The sequence below is a fragment of the Carcharodon carcharias genome (genome assembly GCF_017639515.1).
Source record: "Carcharodon carcharias isolate sCarCar2 chromosome 24 unlocalized genomic scaffold, sCarCar2.pri SUPER_24_unloc_1, whole genome shotgun sequence".
In the NCBI taxonomy this organism is placed as follows: Eukaryota; Metazoa; Chordata; class Chondrichthyes; order Lamniformes; family Lamnidae; genus Carcharodon; species Carcharodon carcharias.
In genome coordinates, this window is record NW_024470584.1 from 2,564,287 (window position 1) to 2,584,928 (window position 20,642).

Here is a 20,642-nt window from a genome sequence, read left to right on the forward strand (position 1 = left end):
TGTGGACGGTTGGAGTGAATGGGAAGGGGTTTCGGTCCATTTGGATTGCGTACAGTGGGAGTGAATGGCAAGAGGTTTGGGTCTTTTGTGATTGTGGACGGTAGGAGTGAATGGGAAGGGGTTAGGGTCCATTAGGATTGTGTACAGTGGGAGTGAAAGGGAAGGAATTTGGGTCAATTGGGATTTCGGACTTGGGAGTGAATGGGACAGGGTTTGGATCCATTGTGATTGTGGACAGTTGGAGGGAATGGGAAGGGGTTTGGTTCCATTGGGATTGTGGACAGTGGGCGTGCATTGGTTGGGTTTTATGCCCATTTGGATTGTGGACAGTGGGAGTGAATGGGCAGGGGTTTGGTCCATTGGGATTGTGGACAGTGGGAGTGAATGGGAAGTGATTTGGGTCCATTGGGACTGTGGACAGTGGGAGTGAATGAGAAGGGTTTTGTTCCATGGGGATTGTGTACAGTGGGAGTGAATGGGAAGGGGTTTGGGTCCATTGGGATTGTGTACAGTGGGAGTGAATGGGAAGGGGTTTGGTTTCATTGTAATTGTGGGCAGTGGGAGTGAATGGGAAGGGGTTTGGGTCCATTGGGTTTGTGGACAGTGGGAGTGAATGGGAAGGGGATTGTGTCCATTGGTGTTGTGGACAGTGGGCGTGAATTGGATGGGGTATGTGTCAATTGGGATTATGAATAGTGGGAGTGACTGTGATGGGGTTTGATTCCATTTGGATTGTGGTCAGTGGGAGTGAATGTGAATAGGTTTGTGTCCCTTGGGATTGTGGACAGTGGGAGTGAATGGAAAGGGATTTGGTTCCATTGGGATTGTGTACCATGGGAATGAATGGATGGAGTTTGGATCCATTGGAATTGTGAACAGAGGGAGTGAATGGGAAGGTGTTTTGGGTCCATTGGGATTGTGGACAATGGGAATGAATGGGAAGGTGTTTGGTTCCATTGGAATTGTGGACAGTGGGAGTGAATAGGAAGGAGTTTGGGTACATTGTGATAGTGAACAGTGGGATTGAATGGGAAGGGGTTTGGGTCCATTGGATTGTGGACAGTGCGATTGAATGGGAAGGCTTTTGGGTCCATTGGAATTGTGAACAGTGGGAGTGAATGGGAAGGGGTTTGGGTCCATTGGGATTGTGGACAGTGGGAATGAATGGGAAGTGGTTTGTTTCCATTGGGATTGTTGGGAGTGGGAGTGAATTGGATGGGTCTTATGGCCATTTGGATTGTGGACAGTGGGAGTGAATAGGCTGGGGTTTGGGACCATTGGGATTGTGGACAGTGGGAGTGAATGGGAAGGGGTTTGTGTCATTTTGGACTTTGGACAGTGGGAGTGAATGGCAAGGGATTTGGGTCCATTGGGATTTTGGACAATGGGAATGAATGGGAAGGGGTTTGGGTCCATTTGGATTGTGGACAGTGGGCGTGAATTGGAAGGGGTTTGGGTCCTTTGGTATTGTGTACAGTGGGAGTGAATGGGAAGGTGTTTTGGGTCCATTGGGATTGTGGACAGTGGGTGTGAATGGAAATTGGTTTGGGTCCATTGGGATCGTGGACAGTGGGAGTGAATGGGAAGGGGTTTGGGTCCATTAGATTGTGGACAGTGCGAATGAATGGGAAGGGGTTTGGGTCCATTGGGATTGTGATCAGTGGGGTGAATGGGAATGGGTTTGGGTCCATTGGGATTGTGGACAGTTGGTTTGAATGGGAAGGGATTTCGTTCCATTGGTATTTTGCACAGTGGGAGTGAATGGAAGGGGTTTGGGTCCATTGGGATTGTGGACAGTGAGAATGAAAGGGAACGGATTGGGTGCATTGAGATTGTGGACAGTGCGACTGAAGGGGAAGGGGTTTGGGTCCATTGTGATTGTGGTGAGTGGGTGTGAATGGGAAGGTGTTTGGGTCCATTGGGATTTTGGACAGTGCGAATGAATGGGAAGGGGTTTGGGTCCACTGGGATTGTGGACGGTGGGAGTGAGTTGGAAGGGTTTTGGGTCCAATCGGATTGTGTACAGTGGGAGTGAATGGCAAGTGCTTTGGGTCCATTGGGATTGTGGACACTGGGAGTGCATGGGAAGGTTTTTGTTTCCACTGGGATTGTGGACAGTGGGAGTGAATGGGAAGGGGTTTGGGTACATTGAGATTGTGGACATTGTGAGTTAATGGGAAGGGGTTTGAGTCCTTTGGGATTGTGGACAGTGGGAATGAATGGGAAGGGGTTGGGTACATTGAGATTGAGTACAGTGCGAGTGAATGGGAAGGGGTTTGAGTCCATTGTGATTGTGGTGAGTGGTTGTGAATGGGAAGGGGTTTGGGTCCATTGGGATTTTGGACAGTGCGAATGAATGGCATGGCGTTTGGGTCCATTGGGATTTTGGACAGTGCGAATGAATGCGAAGGGGTTTGGGTCCACTGGGATTGTGGACGGTTGGAGTGAATGGGAAGGGGTTTCGGTCCATTTGGATTGCGTACAGTGGGAGTGAATGGCAAGAGGTTTGGGTCATTTGTGATTGTGGACGGTAGGAGTGAATGGGAAGGGGTTAGGGTCCATTAGGATTGTGTACAGTGGGAGTGAAAGGGAAGGAATTTGGGTCAATTGGGATTTCGGACTTGGGAGTGAATGGGACAGGGTTTGGATCCATTGTGATTGTGGACAGTTGGAGGGAATGGGAAGGGGTTTGGTTCCATTGGGATTGTGGACAGTGGGCGTGCATTGGTTGGGTTTTATGCCCATTTGGATTGTGGACAGTGGGAGTGAATGGGCAGGGGTTTGGGTCCATTGGGATTGTGGACAGTGGGAGTGAATGGGAAGTGATTTGGGTCCATTGGGACTGTGGACAGTGGGAGTGAATGAGAAGGGTTTTGTTCCATGGGGATTGTGTACAGTGGGAGTGAATGGGAAGGGGTTTGGGTCCATTGGGATTGTGTACAGTGGGAGTGAATGGGAAGGGGTTTGGTTTCATTGTAATTGTGGGCAGTGGGAGTGAATGGGAAGGGGTTTGGGTCCATTGGGTTTGTGGACAGTGGGAGTGAATGGGAAGGGGATTGTGTCCATTGGTGTTGTGGACAGTGGGCGTGAATTGGATGGGGTATGTGTCAATTGGGATTATGAATAGTGGGAGTGACTGTGATGGGGTTTGATTCCATTTGGATTGTGGTCAGTGGGAGTGAATGTGAATAGGTTTGTGTCCCTTGGGCTTGTGGACAGTGGGAGTGAATGGAAAGGGATTTGGTTCCATTGGGATTGTGTACCATGGGAATGAATGGATGGAGTTTGGATCCATTGGAATTGTGAACAGAGGGAATGAATGGGAAGGTGTTTGGTTCCATTGGGATTGTGGACAGTGGGAGTGAATAGGAAGGAGTTTGGGTACATTGTGATAGTGAACAGTGGGATTGAATGGGAAGGGGTTTGGGTCCATTGGATTGTGGACAGTGCGATTGAATGGGAAGGCTTTTGGGTCCATTGGCATTGTGAACAGTGGGAGAGAATGGGAAGGGGTTTGGGTCCATTGGGATTGTGGACAGTGGGAATGAATGGGAAGTGGTTTGTTTCCATTGGGATTGTTGAGAGTGGGAGTGAATTGGATGGGTCTTATGGCCATTTGGATTGTGGACAGTGGGAGTGAATAGGCTGGGATTTGGGTCCATTGGGATTGTGGACAGTGGGAGTGAATGGGAAGGGGTTTGTGTCGTTTTGGATTTTGGACAGTGGGAGTGAATGGCAAGGGATTTGGGTCCATTGGGATTTTGGACAATGGGAATGAATGGGAAGGGGTTTGGGTCCATTGGGATTGTGGACAGTGGGAGTGAATGGGAAGGGATTTGGGTCCATTGGGATTGTGTACAGTGGGAGTGAATGGGAAGGTGTTTGGGTCCATTGGGATTGTGGACAGTGGGTGTGAATGGAAATTGGTTTGGGTCCATTGGGATTGTGGACAGTGGGAGTGAATGGGAAGGGGTTTGGGTCCATTGGATTGTGGACGGTGGGAGTGAGTTGGAAGGGTTTTGGGTCCAATCGGATTGTGTACAGTGGGAGTGAATGGCAAGTGCTTTGGGTCCATTGGGATTGTGGACACTGGGAGTGCATGGGAAGGTTTTTGTTTCCACTGGGATTGTGGACAGTGGGAGTGAATGGGAAGGGGTTTGGGTACATTGAGATTGTGGACATTGTGAGTTAATGGGAAGGGGTTTGAGTCCTTTGGGATTGTGGACAGTGGGAATGAATGGGAAGGGGTTGGGTACATTGAGATTGAGTACAGTGCGAGTGAATGGGAAGGGGTTTGAGTCCATTGTGATTGTGGTGAGTGGTTGTGAATGGGAAGGGGTTTGGGTCCATTGGGATTTTGGACAGTGCGAATGAATGGCATGGCATTTGGGTCCATTGGGATTTTGGACAGTGCGAATGAATGCGAAGGGGTTTGGGTCCACTGGGATTGTGGACGGTTGGAGTGAATGGGAAGGGGTTTCGGTCCATTTGGATTGCGTACAGTGGGAGTGAATGGCAAGAGGATTGGGTCATTTTTGATTGTGGACGGTAGGAGTGAATGGGAAGGGGTTAGGGTCCATTGGGATTGTGTACAGTGGGAGTGAAAGGGAAGGAATTTGGGTCGATTGGGATTTCGGACTTGGGAGTGAATGGGACAGGGTTTGGATCCATTGTGATTGTGGACATTTGGAGGGAATGGGAAGGGGTTTGGTTCCATTGGGATTGTGGACAGTGGGCGTGCATTGGTTGGGTTTTATGCCCATTTGGATTGTGGACAGTGGGGGTGAATGGGCAGGGGTTTGGGTCCATTGGGATTGTGGACAGTGGGAGTGAATGGGAAGTGATTTGGGTCCATTGGGACTGTGGACAGTGGGAGTGAATGAGAAGGGTTTTGTTCCATGGGGATTGTGTACAGTGGGAGTGAATGGGAAGGGGTTTGGGTCCATTGGGATTGTGTACAGTGGGAGTGAATGGGAAGGGGTTTGGTTTCATTGTAATTGTGGGCAGTGGGAGTGAATGGGAAGGGGTTTGGGTCCATTGGGTTTGTGGACAGTGGGAGTGAATGGGAAGGGGATTGTGTCCATTGGTGTTGTGGACAGTGGGCGTGAATTGGATGGGGTATGTGTCAATTGGGATTATGGATAGTGGGAGTGACTGTGATGGGGTTTGATTCCATTTGGATTGTGGTCAGTGGGAGTGAATGTGAATAGGTTTGTGTCCCTTGGGATTGTGGACAGTGGGAGTGAATGGAAAGGGATTTGGTTCCATTGGGATTGTGTACCATGGGAATGAATGGATGGAGTTTGGATCCATTGGAATTGTGAACAGAGGGAGTGAATGGGAAGGTGTTTAGGGTACATTGGGATTGTGGACAATGGGAATGAATGGGAAGGTGTTTGGTTCCATTGGGATTGTGGACAGTGGGAGTGAATAGGAAGGAGTTTGGGTACATTGTGATAGTGAACAGTGGGATTGAATGGGAAGGGGTTTGGGTCCATTGGATTGTGGACAGTGCGATTGAATGGGAAGGCTTTTGGGTCCATTGGAATTGTGAACAGTGGGAGTGAATGGGAAGGAGTTTGGGTCCATTGGGATTGTGGACAGTGGGAATGAATGGGAAGTGGTTTGTTTCCATTGGGATTGTTGAGAGTGGGAGTGAATTGGATGGGTCTTATGGCCATTTGGATTGTGGACAGTGGGAGTGAATAGGCTGGGGATTGGGTCCATTGGGATTGTGGACAGTGGGAGTGAATGGGAAGGGGTTTGTGTCGTTTTGGATTTTGGACAGTGGGAGTGAATGGCAAGGGATTTGGGTCCATTGGGATTTTGGACAATGGGAATGAATGGGAAGGGGTTTGGGTCCATTGGGATTGTGGACAGTGGGAGTGAATGGGAAGGGATTTGGGTCCATTGGGATTGTGTACAGTGGGAGTGAATGGGAAGGTTATTGGGTCCATTGGGATTGTGGACAGTGGGTGTGAATGGAAATTGGTTTGGGTCCATTGGGATTGTGGACAGTGGGAGTGAATGGGAAGGGGTTTGGGTCCATTGGATTGTGGACAGTGCGAATGAATGGGAAGGGCTTTGGGTCCATTGGGATTGTGATCAGTGGGGTGAATGGGAATGGGTTTGGGTCCATTGGGATTGTGGACAGTGGGAGTGAATGGGAAGGGTTTTTGTGTCGTTTTGGATTTTGGACAGTGGGAGTGAATGGCAAGCGATTTGTGTCCATTGGGATTTTGGACAATGGGAATGAATGGGAAGGGGTTTGGGTCCATTGGGATTGTGGACAGTGGGAGTGAATAGGCTGGGGTTTGGGTCCATTGGGATTGTGGACAGTGGGTGTGAATGGAAATTGGTTTTGGTCCATTGGGATTGTGGACAGTGGGAGTGAATAGGAAGGGGTTTGGGTCCCTTGTGGTTGTGGACAGTGGGAGTGAATGGGAAGGGGTTTGGGTCCATTGGATTGTGGACAGTGCGAATGAATGGGAAGGTGTTTGGGTCCATTGGGATTGTGATCAGTGGGGTGAATGGGAATGGGTTTGGGTCCATTGGGATTGTGGACAGTTGGTTTGAATGGGAAGGGATTTCGTTCCATTGGTATTTTGCACAGTGGGAGTGAATGGGAAGGGGTTTGGGTCCATTGGGATTGTGGACAGTGAGAATGAATGGGAACGGATTGGGTGCATTGAGATTGTGGACAGTGCGACTGAAGGGGAAGGGGTTTGGGTCCATTGTGATTGTGGTAAGTGGGTGTGATTGGGAAGGTGTTTGGGTCCATTGGGATTTTGGACAGTGCGAATGAATGGGAAGGGGTTTGGGTCCACTGGGATTGTGGACGGTGGGAGTGAGTTGGAAGCGTTTTGGGTCCAATCGGATTGTGTACAGTGGGAGTGAATGGCAAGTGCTTTGGGTCCATTGGGATTGTGGACACTGGGAGTGCATGGCAAGGTGTTTGTTTCCACTGGGATTGTGGACAGTGGGAGTGAATGGGAAGGGGTTTGGGTACATTGAGATTGTGGACATTGTGAGTTAATGGGAAGGGGTTTGAGTCCTTTTGGATTGTGGACAGTGGGAATGAATGGGAAGGGGTTGGGTACATTGAGATTGAGTACAGTGCGAGTGAATGGGAAGGGGTTTGAGTCCATTGTGATTGTGGTGAGTGGTTGTGAATGGGAAGGGGTTTGGGTCCATTGGGATTTTGGACAGTGCGAATGAATGGCATGGCGTTTGTGTCCATTGGGATTGTGGACAGTGGTAGTGAATGGGTTGGGTTTTGGGTCCATTCGGATTGTGTACAGTGGGAGTGAATGGGAAGTGGTTTGGTTCCATTGGAATTGTGGACTCTGGGAGTGCATGGGAAGGTGTTTGGGTCCATTGGGAATGTGGACAGTGGGAGTGAATGGGAAGGGTTTTGGGTATATTGAGATTGTGGAGAGTGTGATTTAATGGGATGGAGTTTGAGTCCTTTGGGATTGTGGACAGTGGGAATGAATGGGAACGAATTGGGTGCATTGAGACTGTGGAGAGTGCAACTGTAGGGGAAGGGGTTTGGGTCCATCATGATTGTGGTGTGTGGGAGTGAATGGGAAGGGGTTTGGGTCCATTGGGATTTTAGACAGTGCGAATGAATGGGAAGGGGTTTGGGTCCACCTGGATTGTGGATGGTGGGAGTGAATGGGAAGGGGTTTCGGTCCATTGGGATTGCGTACATGGGAGTGAATGGCAAGGCTTTTGGGTCCTTTGGGATTGTGGTCAGTGGGGTGAATGGGAATGGGTTTGGCTCCATTGGGATTGTGTACTGTGGGAGTGAATGGGAGGGGTTTGGGTCCATTGTGATTGTGGACAGTGGGAGTGAATGGGAAGGCGTTTGGGTCCTTTGGGATTGTGCACAGTGGGATTGAATAGGAAGGGGTATGTGTCCATTGGTATTGTGGACAGTGGGAATGAATAGGAAGGGTTCTGTGTCCATTAGGGCTTGTGGACAATTGAAATGAATGGGAAGGGGTATGTGTCCATTGGGATTGTGGACAGTGGGAGTGAATGGGCTGTGTTTTGGGTCTATTGGGATTGTGGACAGTGGGAGTGAATGGCAAGAGGTTTGGGTGATTTGTGATTGTGGACGGTAGGAGTGAATGGGAAGGGGTTAGGGTCCATTGGGATTGTGTACAGTGGGAGTGATTGGGAAGGAATTTGGTTCAATTGGGATTTCGGACTTGGGAGTGAATGGGACAGGGTTTGGATCCATTGTGATTGTGGACAGTTGGAGGGAATGGGAAGGGGTTTGGTTCCATTGGGATTGTGGACAGTGGGCGTGCATTGGTTGGGTTTTATGCCCATTTGGATTGTGGACAGTGGGAGTGAATGGGCAGTGGTTTGGGTCCATTGGGATTGTGGACAGTGGGAGTGAATGGGAAGTGATTTGGGTCCATTGGGACTGTGGACAGTGGGAGTGAATGAGAAGGGTTTTGTTCCATGGGGATTGTGTACAGTGGGAGTGAATGGGAAGGGGTTTGGGTCCATTGGGATTGTGTACAGTGGGAGTGAATGGGAAGGGGTTTGGTTTCATTGTAATTGTGGGCAGTGGGAGTGAATGGGAAGGGGTTTGGGTCCATTGGGTTTGTGGACAGTGGGAGTGAATGGGAAGGGGATTGTGTCCATTGGTGTTGTGGACAGTGGGCGTGAATTGGATGGGGTATGTGTCAATTGGGATTATGAATAGTGGGAGTGACTGTGATGGGGTTTGATTCCATTTGGATTGTGGTCAGTGGGAGTGAATGTGAATAGGTTTGTGTCCCTTGGGATTGTGGACAGTGGGAGTGAATGGAAAGGGATTTGGTTCCATTGGGATTGTGTACCATGGGAATGAATGGATGGAGTTTGGATCCATTGGAATTGTGAACAGAGGGAGTGAATGGGAAGGTGTTTTGGGTCCATTGGGATTGTGGACAATGGGAATGAATGGGAAGGTGTTTGGTTCCATTGGGATTGTGGACAGTGGGAGTGAATAGGAAGGTGTTTGGGTACATTGTGATAGTGAACAGTGGGATTGAATGGGAAGGGGTTTGGGTCCATTGGATTGTGGACAGTGCGATTGAATGGGAAGGCTTTTGGGTCCATTGGAATTGTGAACAGTGGGAGTGAATGGGAAGGGGTTTGGGTCCATTGGGATTGTGGACAGTGGGAATGAATGGGAAGTGGTTTGTTTCCATTGGGATTGTTGAGAGTGGGAGTGAATTGGATGGGTCTTATGGCCATTTGGATTGTGGACAGTGGGAGTGAATAGGCTGGGATTTGGGTCCATTGGGATTGTGGACAGTGGGAGTGAATGGGAAGGGGTTTGTGTCGTTTTGGATTTTGGACAGTGGGAGTGAATGGCAAGGGATTTGGGTCCATTGGGATTTTGGACAATGGGAATGAATGGGAAGGGGTTTGGGTCCATTGGGATTGTGGACAGTGGGAGTGAATGGGAAGGGATTTGGGTCCATTGGGATTGTGTACAGTGGGAGTGAATGGGAAGGTGTTTGGGTCCATTGGGATTGTGGACAGTGGGTGTGAATGGAAATTGGTTTGGGTCCATTGGGATTGTGGACAGTGGGAGTGAATGGGAAGGGGTTTGGGTCCATTGGATTGTGGACAGTGCGAATGAATGGGAAGGGGTTTGGGTCCATTGGGATTGTGATCAGTGGGGTGAATGGGAATGGGTTTGGGTCCATTGGGATTGTGGACAGTTGGTTTGAATGGGAAGGGATTTCGTTCCATTGGTATTTTGCACAGTGGGAGTGAATGGGAAGGGGTTTGGGTCCATTGGGATTGTGGACAGTGGGAGTGAAGTGGATGGGTCTTATGGCCATTTGGATTGTGGACAGTGGGAGTGAATAGGCTGGGGTTTGGGTCCATTGGGATTGTGGACAGTGGGACTGAATGGGAAGGGGTTTGTGTCGCTTTGGATTTTGGACAGTGGGAGTGAATGGCAAGGGATTTGGGTCCATTGGGATTTTGGACAATGGGAATGAATGGGAAGGGGTTTGGGTCCATTTGGATTGTGGACAGTGGGCGTGAATTGGAAGGGGGTTTGGGTCCTTTGGTATTGTGGACAGTCGGAGTGAATGGGAAGGGATTTGGTTCCATTGGGATTGTGTACAGTGGGAGTGAATGGGAAGGTGTTTGGGTCCATTGGGATTGTGGACAGTGGGTGTGAATGGAAATTGGTTTGGGTCCATTGGGATTGTTGACAGTGGGAGTGAATGGGAAGGGGTTTGGGTCCATTGGGATTGTGGACAGTGGGTGTGAATGGAAATTGGTTTGGGTCCATTGGGATCGTGGACAGTGGGAGTGAATGGGAAGGGGTTTGGGTCCATTGGGATTGTGATCATTGGGGTGAATGGGAATGGTTTTGGGTCCATTGGGATTGTGGACAGTTGGTTTGAATGGGAAGGGATTTCGTTCCATTGGTATTTTGCACAGTGGGAGTGAATGGGAAGGGGTTTGGGTCCATTGGGATTGTGGACAGTGAGAATGAAAGGGAACGGATTGGGTGCATTGAGATTGTGGACAGTGCAACTGAAGGGGAAGGGGTTTGGGTCCATTGTGATTGTGGTGAGTGGGTGTGAATGGGAAGGTGTTTGGGTCCATTGGGATTTTGGACAGTGCGAATGAATGGGAAGGGGTTTGGGTCCACTGGGATTGTGGACGGTGGGAGTGAGTTGGAAGGGTTTTGGGTCCAATCGGATTGTGTACAGTGGGAGTGAATGGCAAGTGCTTTGGGTCCATTGGGATTGTGGACACTGGGAGTGCATGGGAAGGTTTTTGTTTCCACTGGGATTGTGGACAGTGGGAGTGAATGGGAAGGGGTTTGGGTACATTGAGATTGTGGACATTGTGAGTTAATGGGAAGGGGTTTGAGTCCTTTGGGATTGTGGACAGTGGGAATGAATGGGAAGGGGTTGGGTACATTGAGATTGAGTACAGTGCGAGTGAATGGGAAGGGGTTTGGGTCCATTGTGATTGTGGTGAGTGGTTGTGAATGGGAAGGGGTTTGGGTCCATTGGGATTTTGGACAGTGCGAATGAATGGCATGGCGTTTGTGTCCATTGGGATTGTGGACAGTGGTAGTGAATGGGTTGGGTTTTGGGTCCATTCGGATTGTGTACAGTGGGAGTGAATGGGAAGTGGTTTGGTTCCATTGGAATTGTGGACTCTGGGAGTGCATGGGAAGGTGTTTGGGTCCATTGGGAATGTGGACAGTGGGAGTGAATGGGAAGGGTTTTGTGTATATTGAGATTGTGGAGAGTGTGATTTAATGGGATGGAGTTTGAGTCCTTTGGGATTGTGGACAGTGGGAATGAATGGGAACGAATTGGGTGCATTGAGACTGTGGAGAGTGCAACTGTAGGGGAAGGGGTTTGGGTCCATCATGATTGTGGTGTGTGGGAGTGAATGGGAAGGGGTTTGGGTCCATTGGGATTTTAGACAGTGCGAATGAATGGGAAGGGGTTTGGGTCCACCTGGATTGTGGATGGTGGGAGTGAATGGGAAGGGGTTTCGGTCCATTGGGATTGCGTACATGGGAGTGAATGGCAAGGCTTTTGGGTCCTTTGGGATTGTGGTCAGTGGGGTGAATGGGAATGGGTTTGGCTCCATTGGGATTGTGTACTGTGGGAGTGAATGGGAGGGGTTTGGGTCCATTGTGATTGTGGACAGTGGGAGTGAATGGGAAGGCGTTTGGGTCCTTTGGGATTGTGCACAGTGGGATTGAATAGGAAGGGGTATGTGTCCATTGGTATTGTGGACAGTGGGAATGAATAGGAAGGGTTCTGTGTCCATTAGGGCTTGTGGACAATTGAAATGAATGGGAAGGGGTATGTGTCCATTGGGATTGTGGACAGTGGGAGTGAATGGGCTGTGTTTTGGGTCTATTGGGATTGTGGACAGTGGGAGTGAATGGGAAGGGTTTAGGTTCCATTGCGATTGTGGACAAGGGAGTGAATGGGAAGGGATTTGTGTCCATTTGGATTGTAGACAGTGGGAGTAAATGGGAAGGGGTTTGTGTTCATTGGGATTGTAGACAGCGGGAGTGAATGAGAAGGAGTTTGGTTCCATTGGGATTGTGGACAGTGGGAGAGAATGGGAAAGGGTTTGCTTCCATTGGGATTGTGGACAGTGGGCGTGAATTGAATATGCTTTATGCCCATTGGGATTTTGGACAGTGGGAGTAATTGGGAAGTTGTTTGGGTCCATTAGGATTGGACCGTGGAAGTGAATGAGAAGGGGTTTGGTTCCATTGGGATTGTGGACAGTGGGAGGGAATGGGAAGGGTTTGGTTCCATTGGGATTGTGGACAGTGGGCGTGAATTGATTGGGTTTTATGCCTATTTGGATTGTCGACAGTGGGAATGAATGAGAAGGGGTTTGGTTTCATTGTAATTGTGGGCAGTGGGAGTGAATGGGAAGGGTCTTGGGTCCATTGGGTTTGTGGACAGTGGGAGTGAATGGGAAGGGGATTGTGACCATTGGTGTTGTGGACAGTTGGCGTGAATTGGATGGGGTATGTGTCAATTGGGATTGTGGATAGTGGGATTGATTGTGATGGGGTTTGTTTCCATTGTGATTGTGGTCACTGGGAGTGAATGGGAATAGGTTTGTGTCCATTGGGATTGTGTACCGTGGGAATGAATGGATTGTGTTTGGGTCCATTGGAATTGTGAACAGAGGGAGTGAATGGGAATGTGTTTTGGGCCCATTGGGATTGTGGACAGTGGGAGTGAATAGGAAGGGGTTTGGGTACATTGTGATTGTGAAGAGTGGGATTGAATTGGAATGGGTTTGGGTCCATTGGATTGCGGACAGTGCGAATGAATGGGAAAGATTTTGGGTCCATTGGGATTGTGGTCAGTGGGGTGAATGGGAATGGGTTTGGGTCCATTGTGATTGTGGACAGTTGGCTTGAATGGGAAGGGATTTTGTTCCATTGGGATTGTGGACATTGGGAGTGAATGGGAAGGGGGTTGTGTCCATTGGGATTGTGGACAGTGGGAGCGAATGGGAAGGGATTTGGTTCCTTTGGGATTGTGTACCATGGGAATGAATCGATGGAGTTTGGGTCCATTAGAATTGTGAACAGTGGGAGTGAATGGGAACAGGTTTGGTTCCATTGGGATTGTGGACAGTGGGAGTGAATGGGAAGGGGTTTGTTTCCATTGGGATTGTTGACAGTGGGAGTGAATTGGATGGCTTTTATGGCCATTTGGATTGTGGACACTGGGAGTGAATAGGCTGGGAGTTGTATTCATTGGGCTTAAGGACAGTGGGAGTGAATGGGAAGGGGTTTGGTTCCATTGGGATTGTGGACAGTGGGAGTGAATAGCCTGGGGTTTGGGTCCATTGGAATTGTGGACAGTGGGAGTGAATGGGAAGGGGTTCGTGTCGTTTTGGATTTTGGACAGTGGGAGTGAATGGGAAGGGGTTTGGGTCCATTTGGATTGTGGACAGTGGGAGTGATTGGGAAGGCGTTTGGGTCCATTGGGATTGTGGACAGTGGGAGTGATTGGGAAGGCGTTTGGGTCCATTGGGATTGTGGACAGTGGGAGTGATTGGGAAGGCATTTGGGTACGTTGAGATTGTGGACATTTTGAGTTAATGGGAAGGGGTTTGAGTCCTTTGGCATTGTGGACAGTGGGAATGAATTGGAAGTGGTTGGGTACATTGAGATTGAGTACAGTGCGAGTGAATGGGAAGGGGTTTGGGTCCATTGTGATTGTGGTGAGTGGTTGTGAATGGGAAGGGGTTTGGGTCCATTGGGATTGTGGACAGTGCGAATGAATGTCATGGCGTTTGTGTCCATTGGGATTGTGGACAGTGGTAGTGAGTGGGAAGGGTTTTGGGTCCATTCGGATTGTGTACAGTGGGAGTGAATGGGAAGTGGTTTGGGTCCATTGGGAATGTGGACAGTGCGAATGAATGGGAAGGGGTTTGGATCCATTGGGATTGTGGACGGTGGGAGTGAATGGGAAGGGGTTTCGGTCCATTGGGATTGCGTACAGTGGGAGTGAATGGCAAGGTGTTTGGGTCCATTGGGATTGTGGACAGTAGGAGTGAATGGGAAGGGGTTTGGGTCCACTGGGATTGTGGACGGTTGGAGTGAATGGGAAGGGGTTTTGGTCCATTTGGATTGCGTACGGTGGGAGTGAATGGCAAGGGGTTTGGGTCATTAGGGATTGTGGACGGTGGGAGTGAATGGGAAGGGGTAGGGTCCATTGGGATTGTGTACAGTGGGAGTGAAAGGGAAGGAATTTGGGTCCATTGGGATTTCGGACTTGGGAGTGAATGGGACAGGGTTTGGATCCATTGGGATTGTGGACAGTGGGAGGTAATGGGAAGGGGTTTGGTTCCATTGGGATTGTGGACAGTGGGCGTGAATTGGTTGGGTTTTATGCCCATTTGGATTGTGGACAGTGGGAGTGAATGGGCAGGGGTTTGGGTCCATTGGGATTGTGGACAGTGGGAGTGAATGGGAAGTGATTTGGGTCCATTGGGACTGTGGACAGTGGGAGTGAATGAGAAGGGTTTTGTTCCATGGGGATTGTGTACAGTGGGAGTGAATGGGAAGGGGTTTGGGTTCATTGGGATTGTGGACAGTGGGAGTGAATGGGAAGGGGTTTGGGTCCATTGGGATTGTGTACAGTGGGAATGAATGAGAAGGGGTTTGGTTTCATTGTAATTGTGGGCAGTGGGAGTGAATGGGAAGGGGTTTGGGTCCATTGTGTTTGTGGGCAGTGCGAATGAATGGGAAGGGGTTTGGATCCACTGGGATTGTGGACGGTGGGAGTGAATGGGAAGGGGTTTCGGTCCATTGGGATTGCGTACAGTGGGAGTGAATGGCAAGGTGTATGGGTCCATTGGGATTGTGGACAGTAGGAGTGAATGGGAAGGGGTTTGGGTCCACTGGGATTGTGGACGGTTGGAGTGAATGGGAAGGGGTTTTGGTCCATTTGGATTGCGTACGGTGGGAGTGAATGGCAAGAGGTTTGGGTCATTTGGGATTGTGGACGGTGGGAGTGAATGGGAAGGGGTAGGGTCCATTGGGATTGTGTACAGTGGGAGTGAAAGGGAAGGAATTTAGCTCCATTGGGATTTCGGACTTGGGAGTGAATGGGACAGGGTTTGGATGCATTGGGATTGGGGACAGTGGGAGGTAATGGGAAGGGGTTTGGTTCCATTTGGATTGTGGACAGTGGGCGTGAATTGGTTGGGTTTTATGCCCATTTGGATTGTGGACAGTGGGAGTGAATGGGCAGGGGTTTGGGTCCATTGGGATTGTGGACAGTGGGAGTGAATGGGCAGGGGTTTGGGTCCATTGGGGCTGTGGACAGTGGGAGTGAATGAGAAGGGTTTTGTTCCATGGGGATTGTGTACAGTGGGAGTGAATGGGATGGGGTTTGGGTTCATTGGGATTGTGGACAGTGGGAGTGAATGGGAAGGGGTTTGGGTCCATTGGGATTGTGTACAGTGGGAATGAATGAGAAGGGGTTTGGTTTCATTGTAATTGTGGGCAGTGGGAGTGAATGGGAAGGGGTTTGGGTCCATTGGGTTTGTGGGCAGTGGGAGTGAATGGGAAGGGGATTGTGTCCATTGGTGTTGTGGACAGTGGGCGTGAATTGGATGGGGTATGTGTCAATTGGGATTGTGGATAGTGGGAGTGATTGTGATGGGGTTTGTTTCCATTGGGATTGTGGTCAGTGGGAGTGAATGGGAATAGGTTTGTGTCCATTGGGATTGTGGACAGTGGGAGTGAATGGAAAGGGATTTGGTTCCATTGGGATTGTGTACCGTGGGAATGAATGGATGGAGTTTGGGTCCATTGGAATTGTGAACAGAGGGAGTGAATGGGAAGGTGTTTTGCGTCCTTTGGGATTGTGGACAGTGGGAATGAATGGGAATGGGTTTGGGTCCATTGGGATTGTGGACAGTGGGAGTGAATAGCAAGGGGTTTGGGTACATTGTGATTGTGAACAGTCGGATTGATTGGGAAGGGGTTTGGGTCCATTGGGTTGCGGAAAGTGCGAATGAATGGGAAGGCTTTTGGGTCCATTGGGATTGTGGTCAGTGGGGTGAATGGGAATGGGTTTTGCTCCATTGGGATTGTGTTCAGTGGGATTGAATGCGAGGGGTTTGGGTCCATTGCGATTGTGGACAGTGGGAGTGAATGGGAAGGTGTTTGGGTCCATTGGGATTGTGCACAGTGGGAATGAATAGTAAGGGATATGGGTCCATTGGTTTTGTGGACAATGGGAATGAATAGGAAGGGTTCTGTGTCCGTTAGGGCTTGTGGACAATTGAAATGAATGGGAAGGTGTATGTGTCCATTGGGATTGTGGACAGTGGGACTGAATGGGAAGTGTTTTGGGTCGATTGGGATTGTGGACAGTGGGAGTGAATGAGAAGGGGTTTGGTTCCATTGCGATTGTGGACAGGGGTTTGAATGGGATGGGATTTGGGTCCTTTTGGATTGTAGACAGTGGGAGTAAATGGGAAGGGGTTTGGGTCCATTGGGATTGTGGACAGTGGGAAGGAATGGGAAAGGGTTTGGTTCCATTGGGATTGTGGACAGTGGGCGTGAATTGAATATGTTTTATGCCCATTTGGATTGTGGACAGTGGGAGGGAATAGGCTGGGGTTTGGGTCCTTTGGGATTTTGGACATTGGGAGTAAATGGGAAGTGGTTTGGGTCCATTAGGATTGTGGACCGTGGGAGTGAATGTGAAGGGGTTTTGTTTCATGGGGATTGTGTACATTGGGAGTGAAAGTGAAGGGGTTTGTGTCGTTTTGAATTGTGGACAGTGGGAGTAAATGGGAAGGGGTTTTGGGTCCATTGGGATTGTGGACAGTGGGAGTGAATGGGAAAGGTGTTTGGGTCCATTGGGATTGTGGACAGTGGGAGTGAATGGGAAAGGGGTTTGGGTCCTTTGGTATTGTGGACCATTGGAATGAATTGGAAGGGGTTTGGGTCCATTGGCATTGTGTCCAGTTGGTGTGAATGGGAAGGGGGTTTGGGTCCTTTGCTATTGTGGACCATGGGAATGAATTGGAAGGGGTTTGGGTCCATTGGGATTGTGTACAGTGGGTGTGAATGGGAAGGTGTTTCGGTCCATTGGGATTGTGGACAGTGGGAGTGAATGGGAAGGGGTTTGGGTCCATTGTGATTGTGGTGAGTGGGAGTGAATGGGAAGGGGTTTGAGTCCATTGGATTGTGGACAGTGCGAATGAATGCGAAGATGTTTGGGTCCATTGGGATTGTTGTCCGTTGGATGAATGTGAATGGGTTTGGGTCCATTGGGATTGTGGACAGTTGGTTTGAATGGTAAGGGATTTCGTTCCATTGGTATTTTGGACTTTGGGAGTGAATGAGAAGGGGTTTGGGTCCGTTGGGATTGTGGACAGTGGGAGTGAAATGGAAGGGGCTTGTGTCCATTGGGTTTGTGGACAGTGGGAGTGAATGGGAAGGGGTTTGGGTGCATTGGGATTGCGGACAGTGGGAGTGAATGGGAAGGGGTTTGGGTCAATTGGGATTGTGGACAGTGGGAGTGAATGGGAAGCAGTTTGTGTCCGTTGGGATTGTGGACAGTGGGAGTGAATGGGAAGGAGGTTGTGTCCATTGGGGTTGTGGACAGTGGGCGTGAATTGGATGGGGTATGTGTCAATTGGGATTGTGAATAGTGGGAGTGATTGTGATTGGGTTTGTTTCCATTGTGATTGTGGTCAGTGGGAGTGAATGGGAAGAGGTTTGTGTCCATTGGGATTGTGGACAGTGGGAGTGAATGGGAAGGGGTTTGGGTCCATTGGAATTATGTACAGTCGGTGTGAATGGGAAGGGGTTTGGGTCCAGTTGGGATTGTGGACAGAGGGAGTGAATGGGAAGTGGTTTGTGTCCATTGGGCTTGTGGTCAGTGTGAATGAATGGGAAGTGGTTTGTGTCCATTGGGATTGTGGACAGTGGGAGTGAATGGGAAGTGGTTTGGGTCCATTGGGATTGTGGACAGTGGGAGTGAATGGGAATGGGACTGTTTCCCTTGTGATTGTGGACAGTTGGAGTGAATGGGAAGGGGTTTGGGTCCATTGGTATTGTGGACATTGGAATGAGTGGGAAGGGGTTTGGTTCCATTCGGCATGTGGATAATGGAAATTAATGGGAAGTGGTATCTGTCCATTGGGAGTTAATGGGAAGGGGTTTGTGTCCATTGGGATTGTGGGCAGTGGGAATGAATAGGAAGGGGTTGGGTACATTGAGATTGTGAAAGTTGGAGTTAATGGGAAGGGGTTTGGGTCCATTGGGATTGTGGACAGTGGGAGTGAATGGGAAGGGGTTTGGGTCCGTTGGGATTGTGGACAATGGGAGTGAATGGGAAGGTGATTATGTTTGTAAAGCTGTGGAATTATTGATTATTTCCGTCTCCTGATAATTGTCTTTAGATTGGATGGTTCTTTGCCGAACAGCAGTGTTTCAGAGGGCAAGAGACTGTTGTTTCGTGGTTCACTGTCCATCGAAGATGCTGGTACCTACGTTTGTGAGGCAACCAATGTGATTGGGAGCCGGACAGGGCATGCCGACATTAAAATAGCCGGTGAGTTCCACCCTGCGATTCCTGCTTTCCCCTCTGACACCAATCATACATCCAGGTGGACAATCCTTCCTCTGCATCTTGCCCTGTTCTGATGTGCTGTGTGATTCTTCCTCTCTCTCCTCATACTCCAGATAACACTGCTGGCGGTGTGAACATGCTCTCCATGGCATTTGTGGCGATCGGAGCCGTTGGCTTCTTGCTCCTCATCACTCTGGTGGCTGCAGTAGTCTTTGTGAATCGCTATCATAAGAAGAAGACTCAGGAGATGGTGGTCAAACTGTAAGCCCTCGATCGATCATGCTTTCTTCAGAGCAGAGATGCCCCCATTGGGAAATCTCTCATTCTCCTTTGTGAGCTGTGTTTATCAGTTTTTTGTATTTGGATTGAGTGGAGGTATGTTTGTATTTGGATTGAGTGGAGGGATGTTTGTATTTGGATTGAGTGGAGGGATGTTTGTATTTGGATTGAGTGGAGGGATGTTTGTATTTGGATTGAGTGGAGGGATGTTTGTATTTGGATTGAGTGGAGGGATGTTTGTATTTGGATTGAGTGGAGGGATGTTTGTATTTGGATTGAGTGGAGGGATGTTTGTATTTGGATTGAGTGGAGGGATGTTTGTATTTGGATTGAGTGGAGGGATGTTTGTATTTGGATTGAGTGGAGGGATGTTTGTATTTGAATTGAGTGGAGGGATGTTTGTATTTGGATTGAGTGGAGGGATGTTTGTATTTGGATTGAGTGGAGGGATGTTTGTATTTGGATGGAGTGGAGGGATGTTTGTATTTGAATTGAGTGGAGGGATGTTTGTATTTGGATTGTGTGGAGGGATGTTTGTATTTGGATTGAGTGGAGGGATGTTTGTATTTGGATTGAGTGGAGGGATGTTTGTATTTGGATTGAGTGGAGGGATGTTTGTATTTGGATTGAGTGGAGGGATGTTTGTATTTGGATTGAGTGGAGGGATGTTTGTATTTGGATTGAGTGGAGGGATGTTTGTATTTGGATTGAGTGGAGGGATGTTTGTATTTGGATTGAGCGAGGTGCGTGTAGACGAGAGGGATGGAGAAGGGGAGTGGGAGAGGGATGAGCGGAGGGAGGGTGCCTGTGCAGATGTGTAGGGGGTGCTGTGGATGTTGGCGATTGCTTGGGGACTCACCCAGATGCCGGTTTCTCCCTGCAGCGAGGAGATCTCCACCATGTCCCGCCAGCCCTCCATCCGGCGCTGTAACTCCATGTCGCCGTCGGTGGACGCGAGACTTCAGGATGGAGGCGGTAGCCGGGAGAATGACGTGAGTTCAAGGGTTGGCGTCGGGACTTGGGACCCGGACTGGATGAGGGATTGGGTGAAGCCGGTGGGGTTTGGGGGGGTGGGGGGGGTGGGGTGGTGGGGGGGGTGGTGGTGGGGTTGGTGTCCTGTCCGCGGACGGTAGGTGGGGGGCTGGGTGAGAGGGGGGCGCGCGGTTTTGGCCGGCGTGTGGGTGGAGGGCGGGTTCAGATCTGCTCGCACAGCCTTGGCCTCACTCTTGAACGCCTCTTCCCTCCTTCGTACCGGCTAGCTGGAGCAGGAGCCTATCCTCCAGGAGGAGCCGCTGAGGGACATGCAGCCGCAGCTGAGTAACAGCTCCCGGGAACCGTGGCCCGCGAACGGAGAGCTGACGGTCCCCCCGCCGACCTTCGGCAGCCATCGCTACAGCCTGAGGTCAGTGACTGAGAACCACGCCGAGCCTGCCTACCAGATTGGCTCCTTCCACTACAGCCTGCGGTACAGCGGACAAGAGAGGGTGGCGAGTCCGGGTCACAGAACGCTGCCACCTCCCCTTCCACTGACCGACCACCGGGACAGCACCAGAGACGTGGCGGGCACTCCACAACAGGTCAGAACACCTTGTTCAGAAAGACACCCACAGCACGGGGTTAGATACAGAGTAAATCTCCCTCTACACCGTCCCCATCAAACTCTCCCAGGACAGGTACAGCACGGGATTAGATACAGAGTAAATCACCTTCTACACTGTCCCCATC

The 20,642-nt window shown here is 49.9% G+C and overlaps 1 protein-coding gene across 2 annotated transcripts in view; it reads left to right on the forward strand.

The window, feature by feature from the left end:
* Nucleotides 1–20,642, forward strand: part of LOC121273488 (nectin-4-like) — a 228,773-nt gene that overhangs the window by 205,292 nt on the left and 2,839 nt on the right. For both annotated transcript variants that reach the window (XM_041180659.1, XM_041180660.1), the window contains exons 5-8: nucleotides 18,469–18,620; nucleotides 18,752–18,899; nucleotides 19,801–19,909; nucleotides 20,177–20,494. In XM_041180659.1, the coding sequence (XP_041036593.1) occupies nucleotides 18,469–18,620; nucleotides 18,752–18,899; nucleotides 19,801–19,909; nucleotides 20,177–20,494 (727 nt within the window). The remainder of the gene's footprint in view (nucleotides 1–18,468; nucleotides 18,621–18,751; nucleotides 18,900–19,800; nucleotides 19,910–20,176; nucleotides 20,495–20,642) is intronic.